Consider the following 27,583-nt stretch of genomic DNA (forward strand, 5'->3'; position numbering starts at 1 on the left):
AGTCCCACCCCGCCAGCTTTGAGTGACAGCAGCATGATCTTGGGGCCGTCAGGAGCGGGGCTCTGGAACTTCTGGATGACCTGGGTCCGCCTCCTTTTTTTTCTTCCAAAGATTCAAACATTTTTACAATATAATTGAACAATTTTTTTCTTGTTTCCCCGCCCCCTTGTATCCACCCCCTCCCCCCCTCCCCCCCACCCACCATTGTGCGGCAACGCCCAACGACAACACAACAAAAAGATAATAATAATAAGACAAAACACACATGCCTACATACACACACACACACACACACAATAATACATTCATTAGGGATGCGCTATGATATTAACAGCAATTCACATCACCGTGCATCCCTACAAGAAACACTGTCCATCAAACAATAGTACCTGAAGCTGCCCTTCTTGCCATAAAATCTATATGTGGTTGGCATATTTTTACAAAGTCCTGACTCTTATGTCTTATATTATAGTATATTTTATCTAATGGAATGTAGCTAGAGATTTCATTTAACCAATGTGATATTGTAGGAGAGTAATCGGATCTCCAATGGATTGCAATACACTTCTTTGCAGCAATCAAAGCAAGATCAATATATATTTTTTGAAATTCATTCCAATGATCCATATTGATTGTGCCTAAAAGACACAAACGAGATGATTTTGCAATGTGAATATTTAAACATAATGCTATCGTGTCAATTACAAAGTTTCAAAATGTTAACAACAAATTACATGACCAAAACATATGGTAAAACTCCCCTTTCTGTTTTTTGCAGCGCCAGCACAAAAAGGACATTTCATTATTAATTTTATAAAGTTTTGCAGGTGTATAATAAGTTCAATGCAAAATTTTAAAAAGAAGGAGTTTGTGCCTCATATTGTAAGAACATTTATGAACTTTAAGACAAAAGAAAGACCAGTCCTCTTTACTTATATCCATGTCTAAATCCTTTCCCCATTTGAATGAATGAATGAATGAATGAATGAATGGTCTTTATTGTCATTGCTATAGTACAGGTACCAAACAACGACATTTAGGAGGGGTGGCTCCCCTGGTGCTAGGAAAGAAAAAAAACTAAAAAAACAAGAAGGGAAAGGAGCTGGTTTACATAAATAAAGGCTATGTACACTATCCACTATACTATACTGTACAGATAGACGACTAGGGTTGTCATATTGCACATAGTGTTATTGCACATTCATTTAAAGTGTCGCAGTTTGCAGGCTTGAAATGTACATATTTGTGCCTCAGCACTACACCTGATTTTTTCAATCCAGCAGCTGCCATCAATCCGTCCAGACTGTCCAGGGCCCAGAACCTAGGTCTTTGCTGTGTTCAGGGCCTGGATGGCCCTGGGGTAGAAGCTGTGCTTCAGTCTGTTTGTCCTTGCGGCCATGGTCCTGTACCGCCTTTTCGAGGGCAGCCGGGCAAAGTGTTCGTACCCAGGGTGGGTTGGGTCTCTGGAGATCTTGGAGGCCTTCCTGAGACAGCGTGTGTTGTACAGCTCTTCCAGAGAGGGGAGGGGGGCGCCGGTGATCTTCTGGGCTGTTCTCACGACTCTCTGTAGCGCATTTCTCTCCGCGGTTGTGCAGCTGGAGAACCAGTTGCAGATGCCGTAGGTGAGGATGCTCTCCACTCCGCCGCGGTAGAAGGCCACCAGTATCTCCTGCTTGTTGTGTTCCTTCCTGAGGACTCTCAGGAAGTAGAGCCGCTGTTGTGCCTTCTTGATGGTGGCTGCTGTGTTGTTCTTCCAGGACAGGTCATCCTGTATGTGCAACCCCAGGAATCAGAGGGCTGAGACTCTCTCCACGCTCTCTCCGTCGATGAGCAGTCGCTGGACCTCAGATTTTTTCCTCCTGAAGTCCACGATGATTTCCTGGGTCTTTGATTTGTTCAGCAGCAGGTTGTTAGCCTTGCACAGCTTGCTCAGCTGCTCTACCTCATCCCTGTACGCCGCCTCGTCCCCCCCCGAGATGCAGCCCACCACGGTGGTGTCGTCTGCAAACTTTACGATGGAGTTGCTGGGGTGGACGGGGGTGAAGTCGTAGGTGTAGAGGTTGTAGAGGATGGGGCTTAGCACGCAGCCCTGGGGGGACCCAGTGCTGAGTCTGAGGGCTGTGGAGGTGTGGGGGCCCACCCGCACCCTCTGGGGGCGGTCGGTCAGGAAGTCCTTGATCCACGCACACATAGAGTGTGATAGACCCAGGTCAAGTAGTTTGGTCACTAGCCTGTCTGGAAGGATGGTGTTGAAGGCGGAGCTGAAGTCCACGAAGAGCAGTCTCGCGTAGCTGTTTCCCCTCTCCAGGTGGGATAGAGTGGTGTGGAGAGTCGTCGCGATGGCGTCCTCTGTGGACCTGTGGGCTCTGTAGGCGAACTGGTATGGATCCAGGTTGGGCGGGAGGCGTGTGAGTATGTGGGCCCGGACTAGTTTCTCGAAGCACTTCATGATGATTGGTGTGAGTGCCACCGGACGGTAGTCGTTTAGGCAGCTCACCGTGCTTTTCTTCGGGACTGGGATGATAGTTGAGGTTTTCAGGCAGGGTGGGATGGTGGCCTGGGACAGGGACTGGTTGAAGATGTTGGTGAAAACCCCGGCCAGCTGGTCGGCGCAGTCCCTCAGCACCCGTCCCAGGACGCCATCCGGCCCCGAGGCTTTCCTGGGGTCCACCGCCTTCAGTACGCGTCTCACTTCATGCTCTGTGAGGGTGAGGCTGCTGAGAGCTGGAGAGAGTGGTGTTTGTGTTGCGGTTACCTCCGTTCGCCCCTCGTCGAACTGGGCGTAGAAGGTGTTCAGCTTTCCCGCCAGCAGGGGGTCGTCCTCTGCGGCTGTGAGCCTGTTGGCTCTGAAGTTTGTCATCTGCTGAACCCCCTGCCACATCCGCCTGGAGTCGTTGCTCAGGAGGCATTCCTCAATCTTCTCTCTGTGGTCTGCCTTGGCCGCTTTGATTCCGCGCTTTAGGTTAGCCCTGGTGGAGCTGTACAGCGGTGTGCTCTTCCCTGCGAAGAAGGCGTTGTCCCTCTCGTTGATCAGTTTTTGGACCTTCCCAGTCATCCATGGCTTCGTGTTGGGGTAGACCCGGACCCGTTTGTCCACGGTGACTGAGTTGGTGCAGTTCACTATGTGGTTCAGAACCGACGACGTGTACTGTTCCAGGTCCTCATGCTCATATTCCTGCCATGGGGTGTCATTTAGGCAGATCTGCAGTGGAGCGTTGTACTCTTAGACTTAGACTTAGAGTGTGTTTATGATGAGATAATTAAAATAAACCTTCTGTGTCAAGAAGATAGTCTCTCCAGAATCCGAGTACACAGGTTTCTGCCTGTCGCCTTGTGCACCCTGAAAAATAAAAATACCTACGGCTTAAATTCAGATGTCAATCCTCGTCTGGTTTCTTTGAAAAACATTAGGTTTAAAACATACAATACCAGCACATTTGGCATATTGGTGCAGTGGGGTGCACACTGCCCGTAAACATTTGACAAAGATGCAAGAAATAAATTGAAAATCCACACAATTCTGAGTAAACTAGCAAATGTGTAAAGGTTGCATCTGTCAACACAGCTTACCTGTAGAAGTTGTTCTGACCCCGGGCACATTTATCTTGTTCCTGGACTGCGGTTTGTCCTCCATCCTAGTTTTACCCCAAAAATTAGCAGTTAATTTAATGACAGTGTTATTGGCTTAGTAACTAAAACAGCACACATTACATGTAGTTTGCTTGGTGAATTAATGAAATTATTTACAGGCATTTTATAATTTCAGGTTCACACATTCAACACTAGAGGATATGGATTTTCTTACTTGATGAGATGCTGTCTGTAAGCGTCTGGCAGGTCTGGAAAAAAACAACAATTTTAACTGCTGTACTGTATTGTGCTGCTTGTGCAAGAAAAGTTCATGTTGACTGTGCTGTGTTTTACCCTTGCAAAATGTTCTCCATTCTTGGAGTGCTCACTTCATTTGGAGTGCTCACTTCATTTGGATCGTCGCACACCTGCATACAACACACAGACGACAGATTAGATCAAATGAAAATATTATCAAAATATTGTCAATTCACTTCATTTAAGGAGAAATGCCATGATGCAAACTGACCACGGTGTCTGAAAGTGGACTGTCTCCAGATGCCAAATTAACCATTTGAACCACACCGTCATCATCTTCACTTGAAGACTGTCCACTGTAACCTTTGAAAAATAATAATTGGCATAATTGATGTGGGTATAAAGATGAATTTCACTCATTGCCTCAGTTTTACAGAGTGGAGCTTAAAACAAGGTGGAAACTTGCACTTACAACTGTTTGTGAATTGTTCACCAGGGCAAATGTACAGTGTTATTCTTTGGTAGGCCTTTCCAATGGCCTCCTTGTATTTCTCCACTGTGAAAGCGGTGTCTGTTCCTGGAATGTTTCGAACTTCCTGACCATCGGGGTACAGCAAGACATAGGCAACATCTTTCATGTCCTGGTTAAAATCTTTCAGCTTCTTTAAAGCAGCATCCAACAGTTGGTCAGATGACCATTGTGGTTGAACATCAAGGGGTGACTTCCCTCTCACAGGTTTAAGGAAGTCACCTGTCCTCCTCATAATGCCAACAAATATCTTGACAGAACCAGCCTACGTTATGTCTGAATACGATCCAACGGCTAATTCCCAATAAAGAATCCCTCCACTGCACAAGCTTCTACGAACCCTTCGTAGGGTGTAGGGCATAGAATGAGCCCTTCGGTTTGAAATACAGCACATGTTATCTGCAGACATAAATAAGAAATATTATATGTACCTTTTATGTCGCCTCTTCACTCCACAACCTCTTCAGAACTGCTTTTCGGAACTTCTTCAAAAACACGTCTCCGGTCCGTTCCACTTATCGTTCCCCCCCAGAACACTTCCGTTGTGTTGTGAGAACACTTCCGTTGTGTTGTGAACTGAATTGCAGCGTTTTCTACACTTCCGTTGTGTTGTGAGAACACTTCCGTTGTGTTGTGAACTGAATTGCAGCGTTTCTCTATATGCAGCGCGTTTCTCTATATGCAGCGCGTTTCTCTATATGTAGCGCGTTTCTCTATATGCAGCGCGTTTCTCTATATGTAGCGAGTTTCTCTATGTAGCGCGTTTCTCTATATGTAGCGCGTTTCTCTATATGCAGCGCGTTTCTCTATATGTAGCGCGTTTCTCTATATGCAGCGCGTTTCTCTATATGTAGCGCGTTTCTCTATATGCAGCGCGTTTCTCTATATGCAGCGCGTTTCTCTAGCGCGTTTCGGTATTTGCAGCGCGTTTGCCCTTGTCGGCCACCATATTGATCAGCTGTCATCAGTGTTATTACGGGACAAAACCTTGTTTTCAGTCAGATCGCCCATCTCTGAACGCTCCCAGAGCGCAGAGCTCTGAACTTTGGAACTTTGTTATGTTTTGATATGTTTTGATATGACAAATTTGAAGTGGTCAGTTTATGAAAATAATACCATAGAATACTAAATAAAATATTAAAATAATAGCCCCCTAGCGTTTGCCGCCATATTGTGACACCCCCCCCCCCAAAGTCAGATCAAAAATGAATAAATATTAGCATCATAAAACAGCAATTTGGAGAAATGCAACACCAGCACACTTAAAAAAAACTAACAATGTTAGTTGTAATGTACAGTTCTGCAGCCTACTGTTTGTTCTGCATCGGACATGTGTGAAATTGCTGCTGTTCCGTAGCAGTCTGTTTGTATTCTCTGATGTTGTCTGAGTTTGTTTAACACTCAGAAACAGCATTTTTATTCACATTCACATGGCTTTTCTGCTCTCTGGTAAACTAATGATAATGATATTCCAACTGCCCAGTTAAATCCAATCTATTATTTGGCATTCAGTGACATGCTGTTTAAATTATATAACACAGAATATTAGTCAACATTAATATTTAGGGAAGAAAATAAGCCTACTTTTTTTGATGGAGGGGGGGGCGGTAAGAGGCCTGGATAATGGTCAGGGGGGCGCTGGCTGGCCCAAAAAAGGTTGAGAACCACTGATGTAGATGAAGCTGCATGCCTATAGATAACATCACCGTAATCTAATACAGAAGCACTAATGTTGTTGGGGGGGTTTTCAACATAAAAGGACATGAACTAGAGTGATTGTTATTTATACTCAATACCTTCACTCAATTTCCATTATGATGTTTCACAAAGCTTTATCATACTGTGTCAACTTCAAGTTCCTAATTATCATATGTTGCAACTTTGAGACTTGTTGATAGTCACACCTTGTTCAAGAATAAACAATTTAACAAAGAAAACAAGCTTCCTTGGTTTCATATTTGTTCACCTATAGCCTACATTGTGAAGGAATGCCCCACAACAATAGAGCAATGAATGAGATAATTGATGCACTATAGCTAGCTAGTAGTAGTAGCATAAGTAGTAGTAGTAGCATCTATGGCTCATCCTCGCCGTAGAATTGTAGTATTGTTACGTGCTCCGTTACCATGGCGTCTGTGGTTGTTACCATGCACGCGCGAGCTTCCCCACAACAGAATGCTGATCGTGTGCTCAAGAAAGGCCACACGCTCTTCACTTTCCCTTATCGTTGACGAAAACAGGGTAAGACACGTTTAAAATGACCTGTTTCTCTGTTTCTCCTGGTGTGTTGCGTTGCTATAGGCCTGTCTCGTTGGCTAAAGCCTCTCTCAGCCTGGGTGGGAGGAGGGAACAGTTGTCGTAAACGTGCGTGTTCTGCACGAGCCAGCCGTCAAGTTTGTTATTTGATCAATTCTGCCCCCTCCGAAGTCATGATGTGGTTCCTGTAACTAGGCACGCTGGACGAGAATTCTACTGTACACAAACGTTTACGCCCCTAACACCCTACTGTAACGTTGTCACGTGTCCGTGAATCTAGTGTGTACGAGCCATTTATTTGGTACAAGCAGGCGCATTTTTAGTTTGGCAATATTATTCGGTGAAATCTTATTTAACGAACGGTTGTATCGGTGGGCAAATTCTTAAAGTGATAGGAATGTTTTGCCATGCATTGTAAACCTGGTGGTTAATATGACATACTAATGGATCTCCATAATACACTACTATGCTCCAAATGCTTCTAGATGTATGCTTATTCCTGTGCGTATTACTGACACTGTCCCTCACTTACTTAGGAGCTCTATCTCTCTTTCCTTCTCTTTCTTAGCTATGTACATTTGATTCAAAAACCAAAAACTGGCTTTGGGTTGCTAGCTACTCTTTTTGTGAACCCTTCTTTGTTCCTCAAGCTTTCATTTGAAACGATTTTGTTCTGCCATATTTCATGGGGATTGACTGAGTATCATAAGCCCCTCTCAGTACCAGACAGGGAGTCATTCCTGCTATAATGTGTGAATAGATCCACCAACTGAATCTGTCATACCCAGAAGTCACCCATTTATAATAGAAAATCAGTGTGTTTGATTTAGATGCTGGACAGAACATACATGCATGCAGGTAGCTAAGGATGACACTGTATTAAAGTGTTGCTTCATAGGTTGTTTAGAGCATCCTATATACACTGCACTTTATTTGGCACTCTTGGACTACAATCTGAATATCATAGCGTAATACTAACCCACTAGAGCTCCAGTGAAGATTGTATGTGTGCTTGGTTCAGATACAACTTCACTAATCTCTACCAGGGTTATCATTCCTCAACTAGTTGTCAATACTTACATATTAAATAGCTAACACTTTCATCTGTGTTTGTTGTTTTTGCCCATCAGCAATGAACAATGACCATAGTTGACAGATCTTCAGAGAAGTCTGACCTTGAGTCAGTCGGGTGCAAGCGCTCCCCCTTCAGTAGTGGAGACGGGATGGACAGCAGCTGCTCCAGCTGGGGGGTGGGCCCCTCACCCAATGACACCCCCAGGGTGAAGACAGGCGGCTGCCTGGGCCCCACACCTGGAGCTACCATCTACAGCAGTGCGACCCACTCAGTGGATCGGCCCAAGGAGCAAGGTGAGAAGATATGGTTTGTTAAATCAAAAGGTCTCTTGATGCTGGGTAAAAACGAGGGCAAATACCTGCACTCACTGTAAATGTATTCACTGTGTGTGCTGAGGGAATTCCCGCCCAATTGACCGACTGAACAGGTTTCCTAGGTGTTGTGTGTCTTTTCTCTATGGCATGGCAAGTTATGTAAGCATGTTGTACTGTGAGGGGAGGTAATCCATCGCTTAATGTAGCCCCAAGCAAATGACCCAGAATGAGGTTCTCTCTTGTAGAACCTACTGTGTGATGTCAGTAATAAAGACAGCATCTCTCTGCCCTCTGCTCTCACCTAGCACTCCATCGCTTGTTTCCAAGTTGAATGAATGAATGAATGAATGAATGAATGAATGAATGAATGGTCTTTATTGTCATTGCTACAGTACAGGTACCAAACAACGAAATTTAGGAGGGGTGGCTCCCCTGGTGTTAGGAAAGAAAAAAAAAAAACTTTTAAGAAAAAACACAAGAAGGGAAGGAGCTGGTTTACATAAATAAAGGCTATGTACACTATCCACTATACTATACTGTACAGATAGACGACTAGGGTTGTCATATTGCACAATAGTGTTATTGCACATTTATTTAAAGTGTCGCAGTTTGCAGGCTTGAAATGTACATATTTGTGCCTCAGCACTACACCTGATTTTTTTCCCATATAAACAAAACGTAAAACTTTCTTTAAAAGTATTTTCCGCCTGTGACTAATCTCAGTGTTTTTATTTGTGTTTCCCCACCCTCCCCAGTGGTGCTGAGCAGTGGGGACGGCATTGGCCTCCCCCAGAAGGTCCTGTTCCCTATGGAGCGGCTCAACTTGAAGTGGAGCCAGATCCACCGCATCGGAGCGGGCCTCCAGAACCTGGGAAACACCTGCTTCCTCAACTCGGCTCTGCAGTGTCTCACCTACACCGTTCCCCTCACCAACTACATGCTGACCCGGGAACATTCCAAAACATGTATGTGAATGAAGATATAACCAATCTGGTTTCCAGACTGAATGACTATTTAGGTCGTGATATATTGAATTTTAAACAATTGTATTGAGGAATGAAGTTAATCGGAACAGAATGCTAAAAGATACGGTACAACATGCCTCTTATCCGATTAACTTCCATATCTGTTCCCCTTTAGGTCATGAGCCTGGTTTCTGTATGATGTGCACCATGCAGAACCACATCACCCAGGTCTTTGCTAACTCGGGGAACGTCATCAAGCCCATTGGTGTCTTCAATGAACTAAAACGTGAGTGTCCACTCACAATCAGAAAAAAAACTATATTACTATTTAATATATGCTTGATGGAAATATGTGTTGTTGTAAAAAAATACAATAATAACAATAATAACTGCCTGCAATCACATCAGAACAAAACCAAAAAACATATTTGCTGTATCAAAATAATAGATATATGGACAATATGACCAGCCTGTCAGCTAAATAGTTTTCCCTCCAAAAATGCAAAGAGAGTTGGATAGCATCACAGGTGCCAAATCCAGGGAACACACAGTATCTTCAGAAAATTTATTTTCCCTCCAAAAAAGTAGAAGGTGCTATCAATTTATTTTGGAGGGAGAACTATTTGACAGACAGCTTCTTAGCAATAGCATCCTATGCTTCCACCAAAATACCAAACGATAAGTAACAGCTAACCATAACCATGTCAATGTGATTGTTTGATGCTCTCAAGTGTTTGTCAACTGTATGGTTTGGTCATCTACCTGCCCTGTTACACCCGGTAGGGATCGCAAAGCACTTCCGCTTAGGGAGTCAGGAGGATGCCCACAAGTTCCTGCGATGCACAGTGGATGCTATGCAAAAGTCCTGCCTGCCTGGAACCAAGTAGGTGTTACTGAGGGAGTTATGGAAATCAGTGTTCAGCCACTAGGATGTAGTGTACTTGGATCTGACCTACATTCATATTTAGCTTAGAATACAGTGAGACATGATTAATAGATATGTTGCAATGACCCTCGCTTATAGAAGCGACCCTTAAAACTGACTGTAGCAAGCTCTTGTGGATAGTGGATTTCCTTTCTGCGCCAACAGGTTACCTTTCTGTAATTATCTTTGCTCTATTTCCTCTGCTGTCTCTTCCCCTTTATTTCTTCTTTTCAAAGGGCTGTAACAGTTTGTGTTGCTAATGGTTAATAAACGAGTATCTTGATTTGAGAATGTACTGTAGTACAGACTGGCTGACTATTAGGAATAATTCATTCACATTTTGAGTAGTTTGTAGTTTGTCTTTTTAATTCTTCTGACATTTCTTTTTTCAATAGATTGGACAGGCAAACGCAGGCAACCAGTTTTATCCACCAAGTCTTTGGAGGGTACCTACGATCCAGGGGTAAGTTATTGGTCCAAACTTGCATTGCTCATTTGTATGCTGCTTATACTGTATGTATGTTGCTTACCCGTACAAAGTTAGCAAAGAAAAGCACTGAATCTTCAATGCTCAATCTTTCACAGTAAAATGTTTAAACTGCAAAGCAGTCTCTGACACGTTTGACCCCTACTTGGATGTCGCATTGGAAATAACGGTAACACACAATTATACATAATCATTCTGCTGTTTCACATCAATCAAGTACCTTTTGCAAGAATTATTCATCGTGATATGAGATATTGGTAATAAGTAAATAATTGAGAATTGTGTCTGTCGTCTTGCAGATGGCTCCCAGCATAACCAAGGCACTGGAGCAGTTTGTCAAGCCAGAGCAACTGGATGGAGAGAATGCATACAAATGCACAAAGTTAGTATATACCTGTATTCATTTATTTGTGCAGCCTATTGAGTTTTGATTCCTCACATCATAATGGAATGCAACTGACTAAAACCTGTCTGCAGGTGTAAGAAAATGGTTCCAGCCTCAAAGAGATTCACCATCCACCGGAGCTCCAACGTGCTCACCATCTCACTGAAGCGCTTTGCCAACTTCAACGGGGGCAAGATTGGAAAGGTAAGATCATTTTGGGAATATTTGGATTCAGGTTTAGAATGTTAAATGCAATAGGGTATTTTTTTCCTCTTCTCAGACAATCAGAAATGCCTTAGTTATTTTGAAGATGTACCCCCTGTCCGTTTCCCTGTGTGGTGCTGACCACGTCCTTACTCTCCTTACTCAGGACGTGAGGTACCCCGAGTACCTGGACCTTAGGCCCTTCATGTCCCAGTCCCACGGGGAGCCCCAGGTCTATGTTCTGTACGCAGTGCTGGTCCACTCAGGCCGTAGCTGCCATGCTGGACACTACTACTGCTACATCAAGGTATCACACACACACACACACACACACACACACACACACACACACACACACATACACACACACACACACACACACACACACCCCATAAAAATTCAGTTCACCAGTGCATCAGCCAGTCTCATTTTGCTCAGAATTAGATGTTGATGTGATGTGACGTTAACAGTATGCCATCATGTCATTATCCTGCAGTATGTCATCATGTCATTATCCTGCAGTATGCCATTATGTCATTATCCTGCAGTATGTCATCATGTCATTATCCTGCAGTATGTCATCATGTCATTATCCTGCAGTATGTCATCATGTCATTATCCTGCAGTATGTAATCATGTCATTATCCTGCAGTATGTAATCATGTCATTATCCTGCAGTATGTAATCATGTCATTATCCTGCAGTATGTCATCATGTCATTATCCTGCAGTATGTAATCATGTCATTATCCTGCAGTATGTCATCATGTCATTATCCTGCAGTATGTCATCATGTCATTATCCTGCAGTATGTCATCATGTCATTATCCTGCAGTATGCCATCATGTCATTATCCTGCAGTATGCCATTATGTCAATATCCTGCAGTATGTCATCATGTCATTATCCTGCAGTATGTAATCATGTCATTATCCTGCAGTATGCCATTATGTCAATATCCTGCAGTATGTCATCATGTCAATATCCTGCAGTATGGCATCATGTCATTATCCTGCAGTATGTCATCATGTCAATATCCTGCAGTATGTCATCATGTCATTATCCTGCAGTATGTCATCATGTCATTATCCTGCAGTATGTCATCATGTCATTATCCTGCAGTATGTCATCATGTCATTATCCTGCAGTATGTCATCATGTCATTATCCTGCAGTATGTCATCATGTCATTATCCTGCAGTATGCCATCATGTCATTATCCTGCAGTATGTCATCATGTCATTATCCTGCAGTATGTAATCATGTCATTATCCTGCAGTATGCCATTATGTCAATATCCTGCAGTATGTCATCATGTCAATATCCTGCAGTATGGCATCATGTCATTATCCTGCAGTATGTCATCATGTCAATATCCTGCAGTATGTCATCATGTCATTATCCTGCAGTATGTCATCATGTCATTATCCTGCAGTATGTCATCATGTCATTATCCTGCAGTATGTCATCATGTCATTATCCTGCAGTATGTCATCATGTCATTATCCTGCAGTATGTCATCATGTCATTATCCTGCAGTATGTCATCATGTCATTATCCTGCAGTATGCCATCATGTCATTATCCTGCAGTATGTCATCATGTCATTATCCTGCAGTATGCCATTATGTCATTATCCTGCAGTATGTCATCATGTCATTATCCTGCAGTATGCCATCATGTCATTATCCTGCAGTATGTAATCATGTCATTATCCTGCAGTATGTCATCATGTCAATATCCTGCAGTATGTCATCATGTCATTATCCTGCAGTATGTCATCATGTCATTATCCTGCAGTATGTCATCATGTCAATATCCTGCAGTATGTAATCATGTCATTATCCTGCAGTATGTAATCATGTCATTATCCTGCAGTATGTCATCATGTCATTATCCTGCAGTATGTAATCATGTCATTATCCTGCAGTATGTAATCATGTCATTATCCTGCTGTATGTAATCATGTCATTATCCTGCAGTATGTAATCATGTCATTATCCTGCAGTATGTAATCATGTCATTATCCTGCAGTATGTCATCATGTCATTATCCTGCAGTATGTCATCATGTCATTATCCTGCAGTATGTCATCATGTCATTATCCTGCAGTATGTAATCATGTCATTATCCTGCAGTATGTAATCATGTCATTATCCTGCAGTATGTCATCATGTCATTATCCTGCAGTGTGTCATCATGTCATTATCCTGCAGTATGTAATCATGTCATTATCCTGCAGTATGTAATCATGTCATTATCCTGCAGTATGTAATCATGTCATTATCCTGCAGTATGTAATCATGTCATGTAAATATTTTCATCAGTGTGCCCATTGATGTTTGTGTTTGTGGTCTGTGGCAGGTGTCTAGCAGTGGTCCTGGGCTGTCGTCTGGTGTGGGTCCAAGCATAGCTGACGGCAGGGAGTCTCATCACAGTCGGCCAAGGTGAGACAACCCTCACACCTCCAGGCACTGTGCAGATTTCAATGATTTTAAATTATGATATTAAGAATGTAATTGTATTAAGCCTGTATGCTTTTCTTCTTCTTTTTTTCTAGCAAAGAGGTATATAATACCCAGGCCACCCCTTCTCAGAGTGAGAGTCTGCATGGTGCAGTTAGTGAGGGTCGACTCTCCCTTACACCAGAGATATGCGCCTCCACCCATGACAACGGAGCTAATCCGCTCCCTCACCACGCACCATCCTCTGCTGCTAGTTCGCCAATGCCCACTGCCACCATGAACACATCGGATGTAGGAGCTAATTCGCTAACCGATGCCCAGAGGGCAAGTAGTTCCACTACGCACCCCAACAACCAGACGGCCTTATCCACCCAGCCGACACCCTCCCTCGACACCCCGGTCACCTCTGCCTTCTTCAAGCCCCCGCCTGGCCCAGCCCCGGGGGCCTCTGTGGGCCTGGTAGCCCCACACAAGTACGACACCAGGGAGATCCAGAGAACTGTCTCTGAGACCGACAGCCTGGCCACAGGGCCGGAGCGACGAGAAGAGGGCAGAGAGCCCCATCTGGACAAGCCCAGCTCCAAAGAAGCAGTGAGGAGGGCAGGAAGCAGTGAGGAGAGGCCGAACCGGAAGCGCCGTTACCATGGCGACGACCATGTCAACGACCACTCTCCTAATAAACAACGCCGCACCGACTACGATGACTTCAGCCTCCCTTCTGGTCATGCATCGCCAACGGCACCCCATCAAGGAAGCAGTGAGGAGAGGCCGAACCGGAAGCGCCGTTACCATGGCGACGACCATGTCAACGACCACTCTCCTAATAAACAACGCCGCACCGACTACGATGACTTCAGCCTCCCTTCTGGTCATGCATCGCCAACGGCACCCTTTTTTTCTCTGCATCCCTCTTTTCACATTCACTGAGACACCCTTTCTTTCTATCCTTTCTTTTAAACTCATTATTCAAGTATACAAAAAAACATTAAAAAAATAAACATGTTATCACTTTTGGCTGTGGACCTTTTGTGTTTGCTTTTTAAAAATCCAGTTTGTTTTTTCTAGCGTTCATAAGAAAGAATACTGTGAATTTAATTTTGAACTGTACTATCAGTTATTTTTTATACATAAACAGTCCTGTATCAGGAATACCAATAGAGTTTTTTTTTTTTCATGTTTCTGGTTTGTTTTAGACAATTCCCACAACTTAATTTAGACCATGTTCTATGGACATAAGTCAGTGAAATGGGTATGGTTTGCTGTTTTTTCTACTTAAAAAAAAACTGTTATGTTATACCTTTTAGTTCAACAATAGCATGTAAAATGTATACATTGTACAAGGTATATAAAAAGCCTTAAATACATTTGTTAATGTCAGAAATTGTAACCCTCACTTTGTTTACAAGCATTGTTTGTTGGAGTGAATGCTTATGATGGGGCATGTACACCACAATGGGTAAAATGTCCGCCTTTCTACCAGATGGAGTTATTATATGGAAGCTACCCCTTTTGGTTAAATCATTTTCGTATGAGTGATTGATATACTGAACTGAGTGTCACAGACTTTTTTGGGGAGGTCAGAGAATGGTTGTTTGTTGTACCACTTCTTGGATTCAGGGCTTATCATACGTATACAGTGCAATGGCATGGTCGTTTTTGTAGGTTTTTCTAGTCATACAATGACAGGATGGGTTTAACATGGGAGCTAAATACTCATTTCTTATTCACGTGACACAGTATTGAAATTATAAAGCCAAAGACTAGTTTGGAGCCAGTTAGGCCTTTAGTTGTCTAGTCAGTCTTTATACGGTACACACAGGAAGGTTGAACATCACATTTTATTCAAAGTTCTCATTTATCTATTGCTGCTGGATTGAAAAACTCAGGTGTAGTGCTGAGGCACAAATGTGTACATTTCAAGTCTGCAAACTGCGACACTTTAAATGAATGTGCAATAACACTATGTGCAATATGACAACCCTAGTCGTTTTATCTGTACAGTAAAGTATAGTGGATAGTGTACATAGCCTTTATTTATGTAAACCAGCTCCTTTCCCTTCTTGTTTTTTTCTTTCCTAGCACCAGGGGAGCCACCCCTCCCAAATTTCGTTGTTTGGTACCTGTACTATATCAATGACAATAAAGACCATTCATTCATTCATCTTTAGCTGTCTAGTTTTAGGTTTTTGTAGTTTTAGTTTAGTTTTAGATTATCTTAGACTGTTTTAGACTAGTTTTAGTTTTAGACTATGTAGTTTTAGTTTAGTTTTATTCTATATTGACGGAAAGTTTAGATTATTTTAGACTATTTTTAGTTTTAGACTATGTCGTTTTTCGTTTAGTTTTTAGACTATGTAGGCCAGGTTTTGTATTGTATTTGTTTGTGGTGGATGTTGTATGTCTGTGAACAGGTTACAATTGAAAATGAGCCCTTGGGGCTCAATGTGTTTTTTACCTGTATAAATAAAGGTTAAAAAAAAATAAGTTACGTTACCCTTAAAACTTTTAATACATGTTTTCATTCTTAGGCTACTCTCTGTCTAAAATTAACAAGTGCTTCTCTGTTCATAAGACCAAGGACTTCCTCGTAGTGAGATGAAGTCACTGACACTGATCTAGGGTCAGTTTTGGGTTTTCCCCGTGAACGCTAAAGGATATTATTTATTTGTGGTTGGTAAATTGATCCTAGATCCATGGGAACTAGGGAGTGGCCTCTAGTGATGACCTGGTCACACTGACCACATGATCCTTCACTGGGGATTTTTTGTTTGTTTTATGTTCATGTTTTCTTGCCAAACCTTGTGAATGAAATTTACTACCTCCAACCAAATCTCATATAATTTGACCAACATGACATGGCCGGTTGCTCAGACAGGGCTTAAATAAAGACAGGACTAGGCCTAATCTTGACTAGTTAAACTAGGTAATTTAAGCCGCTTGCATGAAAGTATCTCAACTGTGGCTTAGTCGGAGACTATGGAGTCCTGGAGTAAGCTAAGTAAGCCTTATTGCAAACACCTGGATAGATAACTTTACATATGTGTACCATCATCCACTGTCAAACGCCACAGGTAATAATTGATTTATGATTGTACATCTCTGAAATGCTCGACTGTCATGCAGCGTTGCGTTACTGTAACGTTAGACACAGCACCGACATAAAAGCGATTTTTGGGTTATGCTTGTTATAAATAAAAGGTCTATAATGCATTGTAATGACATTAAACTAAGACAATAAGATGGTTGTCATACTTTTTCAAATCTTTATTAATAAGTAATTACAGAGAATTAAAATGACATTTACGCATTGAATAGAGCGACATAAGATTTCTGTAGATGATTCGCAATGCATCCTGGAATCAAGGGGTAGCGTACCCATATGGCTTCAAAGCTAGTCTGGTCCTGAAATCGCTCGAAACGAAGTCATAGTTAGCCCTCGAAATGAAGCCATGGCTCGATGAAATATGAATTGGGACAGCCCTACCCCTAAACGTGAACGCGCAAATCGAGCCATAGGGGTGAAAACGAAGGGCTAGGGGGGAATTGGGACGGGGCCAGAACAGCTGACAACCTGGTTCTGAGAGGGAATGACGTGGCAGATGGGAACACCATTTTTTTTTTGAAGGCGAGCCTACCCCCAAAACGCAATTTTCCCTTTTTCCGTTCGATTTTGAGATGAGGTGCTCTTTTGCCTCCTAAACATGTTTTCTTTGAATGAATGAATGCTTTATTTCGAACATGTGTAAAAATAAATAGTTATAACAACAAAAGACAAAACAAAAACAAGAAAAAACAAAACAAAAACAAGAAAAAACAAACAAAACAAAAAACACTATTTACTTAACATGTCCGAAAAGGAGTAGGAAGAAGCATAAGCTTATTTAATCCTACCCCTTCTCCAATACTCAGAGATTAATAATTAATACTCTGCAGTTAACTTCAATATTAATATAATATTTTTTTAATTAAATCAAATGTATTTACATATTTACATATTTACCAACAATAGAAAACAGATAATGTAAATAAACAAATAATCTGTGAAAACAACTGGTAACTATCAAAGCCCTTCTTCCTCCTCGTACCTGGTGAAAACCATGTTTTTATAGCGCTTTTTGAACTGGGTCATGCTTGGACACCGCTTTAGCTCTTTCATATTAGTGACAATAAAACGTCGACAAAAACACATTTGGTTGTTTATTTTACTTGATTGTGGTGCTTGTGTCCGTAAAATCCTCATAAATTCGCCAAAAGTTAGTACTTTACGCACAGCTTTACCGAAATGGCTGCTGTCTGAAATATGGCAACCCTGGGCTCGTTGGATAGATCTGTTTATATAGGTAAAAATGTTCGCCCAAAAAATATGCAACGCCCAGCAACCAATCACTAAAATAGATAGGTTGCATTTTTTTTGAAAATACGCGATCCTATTGGCTGATGCGAGAATTCTCGAATGTGATTGGTTCTCGTGTCCCATGTGACGCGGAAGGAGTGGAGTTTATACCCAGACGGCACAGCAAGGGGACCTCAAAAACAGTTCAACGAATGCTTGAGCAGTGCTCGCATTCTTGTTGAGCATGCTTTTGGGCGCTTAAAAGGACGGTGGCGTTCCATTATGAAGAGGAATGACTCACAAACAGAACATGTGAAATGCATAGTAGCAGCCTGCATTGTTTTGCACAACTTTTGTGAGATACAGAAGCTAATAACCCTAACCCTGCAGAGGGGATCCTCCCTGCACTTACCACTGCAGATAGGATCCGTGAAGCTCTAGTCGCACACATTGCAGGCAGACAGGCAGTAGGATGAATTGTATATCAAAAACGTATCTTTATTTAAAGATTTTCTTTTGGTTGCCGAAGTTGTGAAGCATGGATCTTCTCCACAAACAACGTTAACAACTTCAACAAAAAGTAGTGTTCAGTTAAAATAAAAGTATAAATGTAAAAGTAAAAAATATGTACAGTGTACAATTGTCAGCACCTGAGAACTTAAGTGCCCCCCAAGATGGGTTGTTTTTTTAACAGTCTGGAAAATAAATAAATAAAAATGTATTTAACACTTATTTTCACTTCCTATGCCTAAACATGACTCAACATTGGCTAGGACAGGGCTGTACTTCTGTACCAGACCAGAGCTACTCTAAACTTAGTAACACACGACTAGTCACTTCGCTTTGCTCCTTCCCAAGTCGTACTCATACCCCATGTTTTTACCCCTAATTGTAAGTGGGAACATTGTATTACTCATGAAAAAGTTTGGCTAGTTTTAATACAATGTTCCCACAAAAAATTAGGGGTACGAGCATGACTAGGAAGGAGCAAAGCAAAGTGACTAGTCGTGTGTTATGGCTACCCTAAACTACAGGCTTCTAAGGAGAGTCTGGCTGGTAAATTGGTGTAGCCATTGTAGCTGGTGGCATAGGAGCTCCATATGGAAATGTGGTTGTATCAGCCAAAGAACCTGGATACATAGGAGGATACATACAAGTGGGTGGTGGTGTAGGCATCATACGCTGCATAAACTGCATCATCATTAGTCGATTATCATGAGAGCGCCTCTCTTCAGCCTCCATTCTTTGAATATCAAAGTCGAGGCGTGACTTCTCGAGATCCAACCGCCTGCTTTCCACCTCCCGCTCCCATGCGAATTTCTCCTTTTCATTGCTGAGAGAATCACTTTCCTTGTCGTGGAAGACCTGGAAGAGACCTGGGATGTGATTTCCTTGAAATGATGTCAGGGTAATGTTGTAGGTTACAGCTACAGCATGACTCAACTGTTTTTATGAAGCTGTGTGTGATTCACTCTTCCAGTTCATTAGTCCTCTGCCTACACAGCCCTCACTGGTCCCATTATCAGAACAGGCTACAGGCACGGCTACCATTACCTCCTGTTGTACGCCTGTGTATGGGATGGAACCACATCTCTAACTAACCAAGGGAGCAACATCAGGTCAAAGAGTGTTAGTGTGGTGTGTAGACACATAACTGACCAAGAAACACACAGACATTTGTTCAATAAATCCTTGTTTAATCTCAACAGCAAGTTAGCTTATGTGTGGTCAACATCAACGTAGGGAGAATATAAAACTGGATCTCTGGTGATTTATCAGCTGGGAGGTGCAGTTATCATGATACTGGAAACACATCCACTAGAATCTTCATATTTACTTCATCTTCAACTAGTACTCAGAAATATTGCTATAATACTTTTAAATGGCATATACTGATTGACCAAGAAAAGCACTGTTCGAGAAGCTAGCAAACCAAGAAGCTCCTAACTCACACCATACGATGAGGGTTTGCCGAGGAAAACTTCTGAGGGACTTTGGTTTTTGTACCGTAGTAACACCTGGGTCTAGTCTTCTCCGAAGAGATAATACCAAAAAACAAGAACCAGAAATGATAATGCAAAATAATTCAAACATCTTAATTTAGAGGAAAAAAATAAAAGGCACACTGATCACTACCACGCTCAACACAATACTCTGCTGCAGCTTGACAGCACTCATGAGCCTCTAAACCTCTAATTTGTACAAAGCACAATAAACAGCCAGTAAAGTGTTGTTCTCGCTGGTCTTTCTTTGAAAGAACATTGTGTTTGTGTCCATTATTACAGGGGATGAGAGAGGTGCGTCCCTCAGGTTTGGTCTACTGCATGTTCCTGTGGGGACAGTGATGTGGCAGGCCTTGTTGCCCCACGTGGACCTCCTGGTATGCCTTAATAAGTAATTTTTCATATTAAATATACTGTAGCAGCTTAATATATTGTACTACTTCAATTCTTTCATCTATGTATTAATGCACCAATGAGTACTTCTGTCTCAGAGACTTGAAGGCAGGATCTGATTCTCAGGCTTTTGTCACTTTCAGATATTTCACAGTCAAGAGCAAAAGGTCCCACTCAACCTAGGCTAAAGATTTTTCCCAAGACTGTCCAAGGTGAGAAGAGGAGGTCGTTCAATCCGCCGTGGTATCAGCTGCATTCATGGCTTGAATACTCACCAAGCAGAGATTCAGCCTACTGTTATCCTTGCAGACACTTTTCCCTGCCTAGTGCATCACAGTCTGTTTTCACGTCAGAATCAGGTTTTTCAAATTGGAAGAAAGCAATGTTCAAAGATGGTGGCTTCAAGCAGCATGAGAAATCTGAGTGTCACACTAATGCCATGTTTGCTTTGAATGAGTACAAGAGGGCAGCACTTACAGATGCTTCCATAGTAGACCTGATTAATAAAGAATACAGAAAAAAAGTGCAAGAGAATCGCAGCTACATAAAAACAGTTGCAGATGTACTGCGTTTGACTGCAACCCAGAATATAGCCCAAAGAGGTCACAGTGACTCTGAAGAGCACAAAGGGAATTTCTTAGAAATTCTTGAAATGATTGCTAAACACAATCCTGTGGTAGCCAACAAAATGAAGGCACAAGGTAATGCAAAATACACCAGCAATACCATCCAGAGACCTGGGCCCAGTAACATAACTGTGCAGCAGCAGATGTCTAGGTTCATGCTTACTCATTTGTTCAAATAGGTTTCATATGTGTTTTGTTTTATGAGCTGTTGCATTTACATATGATCAGGTTAGACAGGTCTGTAACTTAACTGTTTTAGTTAATTAGCTAAATGTATGCATGATATTTAGATTTCTTCATGCAACGGTTTATTATTATTAACCTGATATACACTATTGTTCTTTTTAAATTCACAGATCCCTTCCAGGATACTACAGAGCAAACACTAAGCGTGGAAAAAAAAAAAAAGATGCTTAACTGCCACAAAACCAGAAAAGAAAATACAGTTTAATTTTTATTTGCTGGCAAAAAACACTACAAGGACACCTTTGCCAACAGAGGAGCTTGTACTTCTGCAAGCGGGACTGGGAAGACGGACAGTGTCCATTATTGAAGACAGCAACCACACAGAGGTACAGTTATCAGCCCAGTAGTTTGTCTCAGCATGACATGCAGTCACCACAAGACATAGCCTTAGTCATGTGCCACTTATCACTGATGTTCTTTCTCTGTCCCTCTGTCTGATTTGCTTACCCAAGATTTCAAGGATTCTGACCGAGACATTTCCGAAAACGCAGGCCCTTTGCGGAGGATGGCTCTTGCACAAAGCAGCAGGTTTGCAAGACAAAAATCTTTCTTTGAAAAAAATCTTGTTTTATTTTAGTTGTAAACAGACTTTATTGTGAATTAAGTACTTGCAGCATAACATATTTAAACATTGACATATTCTTTTGATCATCAACAAAATAAGACACATTGAATCTGGTCAACTATCAGTTATTTCAGTGTTTTTTCCCCCCTCAAAGGTGGTAATGGTCAACGCAAAATGGTTTTGATTCCGCCAGAAGCAGAGGGGTATTCTGCGAAAGCGCTTCGAGCTGTGTCAGGTGGCGGCAAAGCCACATTTTATATTATGCCGATACGCGCATCACAAAAATCGTCCTCGATTACTCGACACACGCTACGAAGCGTCGACACGGAAGGACACATCACTGGTGGTTTTGTTTGACTAGTTTGATATAATCTGTTACTAGAAATCGTTGTTTTTGTTCCTAGCTGTTGGTTTAGTGTGTTGACCCCCGTCTTCTCTTTTCCTCGCCAAGGGAGAAGGGCTAGGTAAGATACCCTGGGGTATACACTACATCACCTAGATAACCACTGTCTCAAAACATTAGGTAAGATACCCTGGGGTATATACTACATCACCTAGATAACCACTGTCTCAAAACATTAGGTAAGAAGCGAGCGGGTGTCACGCCCCGTAATTCTGTAGCAGGTAGTTAGGTTCCGGGTAGGTTAGTTAGTTTGTGATATAGGTAGGTCAGAGGTGTAGGGAAGAATAGGGATGTTTGTTATTTTGTGACACTGTTCGCATGGTCCTTCTCCCTCCCTTTGTTAATCCCCGGTAGTTTCTTTGTGGTATTTAATTCCCCCCCTGTTCATTGTTGATGTATATGAATGTTGTAAATATTTGTGCACGTGTAAATATACTTTTCACGAAGGCAATAAATCATTTTAAAAAGGTATCCATTTTGGTCTGGTTATCATTATTTTATTGTTTTGCTCAAAATACATTTTCCTTTGCGCAAAACATTTGTTTTCTCTTGCAAAACATTTATTTTCTCGAAATAATTGTGGCACATAAATAACGCCATAAAAAACGAGTTAAAGGCATTCAAGAGAAATAAAAGCTTTGAAAGAGAAACTTAAGAAGATAAAGAAACAGCGAAACAAACTGAGAAAGCAAAAGTGGCGAAGAAAAAATGCTCCAAATAAAACAACATTTGACTCTCCACAGACAGAAACGAATAAAATGCTATCAGGAAGCCGACTTAAAATCCAAATATCAAGAGAGCCCTTCTCTTTCACAAAGTTCTCAGAAGAGAGCTTCAGAGCAACAAACAAACTCTGAAGTCACGCACCAGCGCTGAGTTTGTCAGGCAGGATTCTAAAAAAGTATCGCCTTCTTAAAAAAATCTGACACTTTGGGTTAACTTACAAGTTAATGAGAGAGAAAAAAGACCGCACAGAAAAAGGCAACATTCCTCCAGGGTATCACCCACATTGTTCAGGAGTTCTTCCTGAACTCTTCACATATGACAACGGATAAAACTGACACCATCACTAGGAAAAAAAATAAGCACCTGAGAATGATCCTGACAGACTCCATGATCAACCTCCATGGTGATTTCATTGATAGGTACCCAACTGTAAAGCTCAGTTATTCTTCATTCTGTGCTCTGCGGCCATTTTATGTCACAGCACCAAGAGCATCTGATCGGAAGACATGTCTGTGTCACTATCATGAAAATGCATGCTTAATGCTGGAGGTCCTAAGACTGTCAGGTGTTGGATGACTGGATGACAGTTTTGAATTAGTTTGTTGCTCTCCAGCAAGTGAAGCCTGCCTTCTTCGCACCTGCTTACGGTGTCTAAATAAACACACAGTTTTAACCCCAGAGCAAGGCAAAACCCATGTTCAGTGGAAGCAGTGGGAGCGAGTTCAAGAAGACACAGCCAATGGGACCCACATGAACACCAAACTCATACATCACAACGGGAGTCTTTCAGAGCTCACGCAGCTGTATGAGGAACAACTGAGAAATGAAACCACAACACGTGGGTGTTTAGTTAGAAACCAGTCGAAAGCTTACAGAACCACAATCGAGACCTGTGATGAACATACAGCAATTGTTCATGTTGACTTTTCAGAATCCTGGAGATGCAGGTATCAGTCTGAAGTTCAAGCCTGCCATTTCGGACAAAATCTGCCACAGATAACCCTGCATACTGGGTGAAAAGGCAGGATTTTGCACAGTTTCAGAGTCAAAGAGACAAGATGCTGCAATCTGGACACATAAAAGATCTCAAGATAAAATGTCCACTTGTTACCACTGTGCACTTTTGGTCCGATGGTCCAAGCAAACAATATAAAAACTAAAAAAAGTTTTTCTTCTGTCTGTTGTGCCACCTACACTGGGTTATAAAAGAGCGACATGGAACTTCTTCCCCACTTCTCATGGCAAGGGTGCCCCAGATGGCATTGGGGAACAGTTAAAAGAACAGCTGACAACCTGGTTCTGAGAGGGAATGACGTGGCAGATGGGAACACTTTTTTTTTTTTTAAGGCGAGCCTACCCCCCCAAAACGCAATTTTCTTTTTTTCCATTCGATTTTGAGATGAGGTGCTCTTTTGCCTCCTAAACATGTTTTCTTTCATATTAGTGACAATAAAACGTCGACAACATTCGGTTGTTTATTTTACTTGATTGTGGTGCTTGTGTCCGTATATACAACGCCCCTTGTATCAGCAACCAATCACTAAAATAGATAGGTTGCATTTTTTGAAAATACGCGATCCTATTGGCTGATGCGAGAATTCTCGAATGTGATTGGTTCTCGTGTCCCATGTGACGCGGAAAGAGTGGAGTTATATATACCGAGACGGCACAGCAAGGGGACCTCAAAAACAGTTCAACGAATGCTTGAGCAGTGCTCGAGTCGCATTCATGTTGAGCATGCTTTTGGGCGCTTAAAAGGACGGTGGCGTTCCATTATGAAGAGGAATGACTCACAAACAGAACATGTGAAATACATAGTAGCAGCCTGCATTGTTTTGCACAACTTTTGTGAGATACAGAAGCTCGACTACACACCAACGCAGATAGGATCCGTGAAGCTCTAGTCGCACACATTGCAGGCAGACAGGCAGTAGGATGAATTGTATAGAGTTCCAAGATGGCGTCGCGCTTGGTCGCGAGGCTTGGGGGAGCTCCCAAATCGGTGCTTTTAAGTGTTTAAGTACATTTGTATGTACATTTTTATTTTAGTACTCATAGGGAACGGTTGTGTAAATAGTACCTACAGCAGACTAGACTTACTAGATAGTATAGTGGATAGCGTACATTAGGGTTGCCACCTTTCAGCCAGAGAAATAAGGGACACCCCTCGGGGCCCCGCTCCTCGGGACCACGACCACCACGGGCCCAAGGGCGGGGTGGGGGCACCAGTGCTATATCATAAGTTAAACATCGTTTCAATAAAGCCTTAAGGGCTGCCAAGTTTCACCAAAAGTTTGGAGTGAGTTTTTTTGGTGGTGGAGGGACCCAAAACTGTGCACGTTTTGGCAGCGGCGGCCCCTCTCTCCCACACAATTATTTGTGCTAGTTTCCTGCAATTTTACATGTTGTTCATAATAAACCAGCACAATAAATAAAAATGATTGTAACATTTGATAAAACAAGACAAATTCAGACAATATATAATATTGTTGAGTAGCTTTTGGATAGTGGCGTTGGTTAATAACGGGTGTTTGCGGAGACTTGTGTTGGCGACAATTGCGAGGCAACGGTTTGCCACAACTTCACATCTATTTCACACGTTTTCAGTTGAGTTGTGTCCCCCCCCCCCCCCCCGTCTCCTAGCTCTACCTCCACCCCACCGTCTAGCTAGTCAGTGTGTAGTCAGTCAGTGCTGTGTGGCTTAGCGTGTTACGGTGGTCGATGCTAACCGCTAACCTCTCTTCTTCTCTCCCCTCCAGCAAAGGCCACCTTCGACGCCATCTCCAAGACCTACAGCTACCTGACCCCTGACCTGTGGAAGGAGACCATCTTCACCAAGTCTCCCTACCAGGAGTTCACAGACCACCTGGCCAAGACCCACACCAGGGTGTCTGTGCAGAGAGCCCAGGCCCCGCCCACACCTGCCTCCTAGAGGGCCAAGCCCCGCCCACACCAGACCTCTCAGTCTTTTGTACAGCGATTGAATAAAAGGGTCGTGTGAATCCACTACGTGACTTGTTGTCTTTTCTGAGAGTGTTGTTGGACTGTCTGCAGTCTTGTCATGTTGTGTGGTTACTGGTTAGTAATAGTGAGACTATACTGGCTTCCTGTTAAGTTAGGAATAGATTTCAAGATCCTTCTGTTTGTTTATAAAGCTCTCACTGGCATACAATTGTTTTGTAATTCTCCGAATACAGACAGAGTTCTGTTTACAGAGCATTCATTGTATCATGTAACTCTATCTGCGGAACATTAAACAACAATGTACATGCTCAGATTGACAAGGAATATAATAAAAGCAATATAATTCCTCCGAAGAAAATTGGCTTGATGGGTGTGACGACCGTCTCTGCCTTGTCTGCCTGTTACACTCCCCCCCCTGCTTAAAATAGACGTTTAAAATAAATTGGGGGTTTAACTTTAATGAATGAACAGTAGGTTGAATCATTGGCGTAACCACCACCACCCCCCCTTCTTCACTCTGTCCTGGCTGCATGGCTGACATCTCCACTCTCCTTTTCAGACTCCTCTAGAACAAGGTCCACTCTCTCCTCCTCCACGGCAGAGTCCTCCATCATCTCATTGCTCAGAGCGTCCTCCGGTAGAGGCTGCCAGTAGTCGTACAGCTTACCCTGCACACACAGACACACACAATGAACATGGATGGTTTTATGCACATCTTAACTGTATGGAGTTATGCACATCCCTAGTGATGAGCTGACAGGATGTGCAGACTGGCTGATGAGATGCGGGCTGACCTACCTGGAGAGGCTGGCTCCTCCGGAGGAGCACCTGCCACCTGATGTAGGTCCTCGCCACATAGTCCGCCACCTGCGGAGGGAGAGGGACAGATATGTAAATGACTTAAACCTCTGAACACCCATTTACTGCTCCGCCTATATTTGTATTGGTTGGGGCAGATGCGCTTTTGTGGTGACACCAAATTACCAAAACAGTCTTTGCACATGGTTTTAGTGGTGTGCAGCGCTCTTTAGTGGAAGCAAACTAGGGCCTGTAGACCACCCACCTTACTCCTGTACAGACAACTATCACTCTCTCTGATGTCACACTTGACATACTTCTCCAGTTGAACACACAGCAACTGCAACGGACTCTGATAGAGTGAGAGAAGGTAGAGGAGAGGAGAAAAGAGCAGGAGAGATGAAAGCAGGGAGAGAAGAAAGGGGGATGGAGTGGAGAGGACAGTTATATCTCTTTATAACAATAACAATAGCTGCAGAGCAGTAGACAAACATGTCAGTATTCAGTGCTTTGTGTTTACCTTCTGGTTTGGGGGTAAAACCACAAAGTTAGAGGCTTCATTTGCCAAGACCAAAAGGCTATAGCAGAGGCCTGAAACACAAATACAACATCCAGTTGATTCTCACACTCAAGGGCAAACCACAGTACGATACTCAGAGTGTCAGCTCCAGCTATCCAATACCAATGGTAACCAAATTGCATGAACCCTGTGCTGGGAATAATTAAAGTCTAATAAAACAAGTGCATTCCATTTTGGATACCACATAGCATTGTGGGCTAACACCCATTTACAAAAAAAGTTAAACTATTGAACCCTTCCCATACCTGCTGGTCGAGAGAGGCTGAGTTCTGCCCGTTCTCCCCCTGCTCTCTGGAGCTGCTGGAGCTCTTCAGGGCACTGACGAGCAACGATGGACGCATGTGGGGCACGTAGTGCCTCAGGTACGACAGCTAGGGGAGGAGAGGACATTTGTTCTATTTTGGTAACACTTCAGGAAGAAAAGCTTAACTAACAATTGAATGGAATTGCAGGAAAAGAGTAAGGGAATGGTGTTAAACTGGAGGTGGCACAGGATTTGTTTCCATGTCTTACCTGG

The 27,583-nt window shown here is 42.6% G+C and overlaps 1 protein-coding gene across 1 annotated transcript; it reads left to right on the forward strand.

The window, feature by feature from the left end:
- Window positions 1-7,752: 7,752 nt before the first annotated feature.
- On the forward strand, window positions 7,753-25,656 carry LOC308173841 (ubiquitin carboxyl-terminal hydrolase 42-like; the record flags this gene model as incomplete). The annotated part of the gene is made up of 12 exons (XM_080548901.1): window positions 7,753-7,981; window positions 8,758-8,967; window positions 9,143-9,253; window positions 9,751-9,850; window positions 10,288-10,355; window positions 10,478-10,548; window positions 10,679-10,761; window positions 10,857-10,968; window positions 11,135-11,275; window positions 13,329-13,411; window positions 13,684-14,297; window positions 25,484-25,656. The coding sequence occupies 12 exons, from the start codon at window positions 7,753-7,755 to the stop codon at window positions 25,654-25,656; spliced, it is 1,995 nt and encodes a 664-aa protein (XP_080405027.1).
- Window positions 25,657-27,583: the final 1,927 nt, after the last annotated feature.

The sequence above is a fragment of the Nansenia antarctica genome, assembly GCF_963989245.1.
Source record: "Nansenia antarctica genome assembly, chromosome: 19".
Lineage (NCBI taxonomy): Eukaryota > Metazoa > Chordata > Actinopteri > Argentiniformes > Microstomatidae > Nansenia > Nansenia antarctica.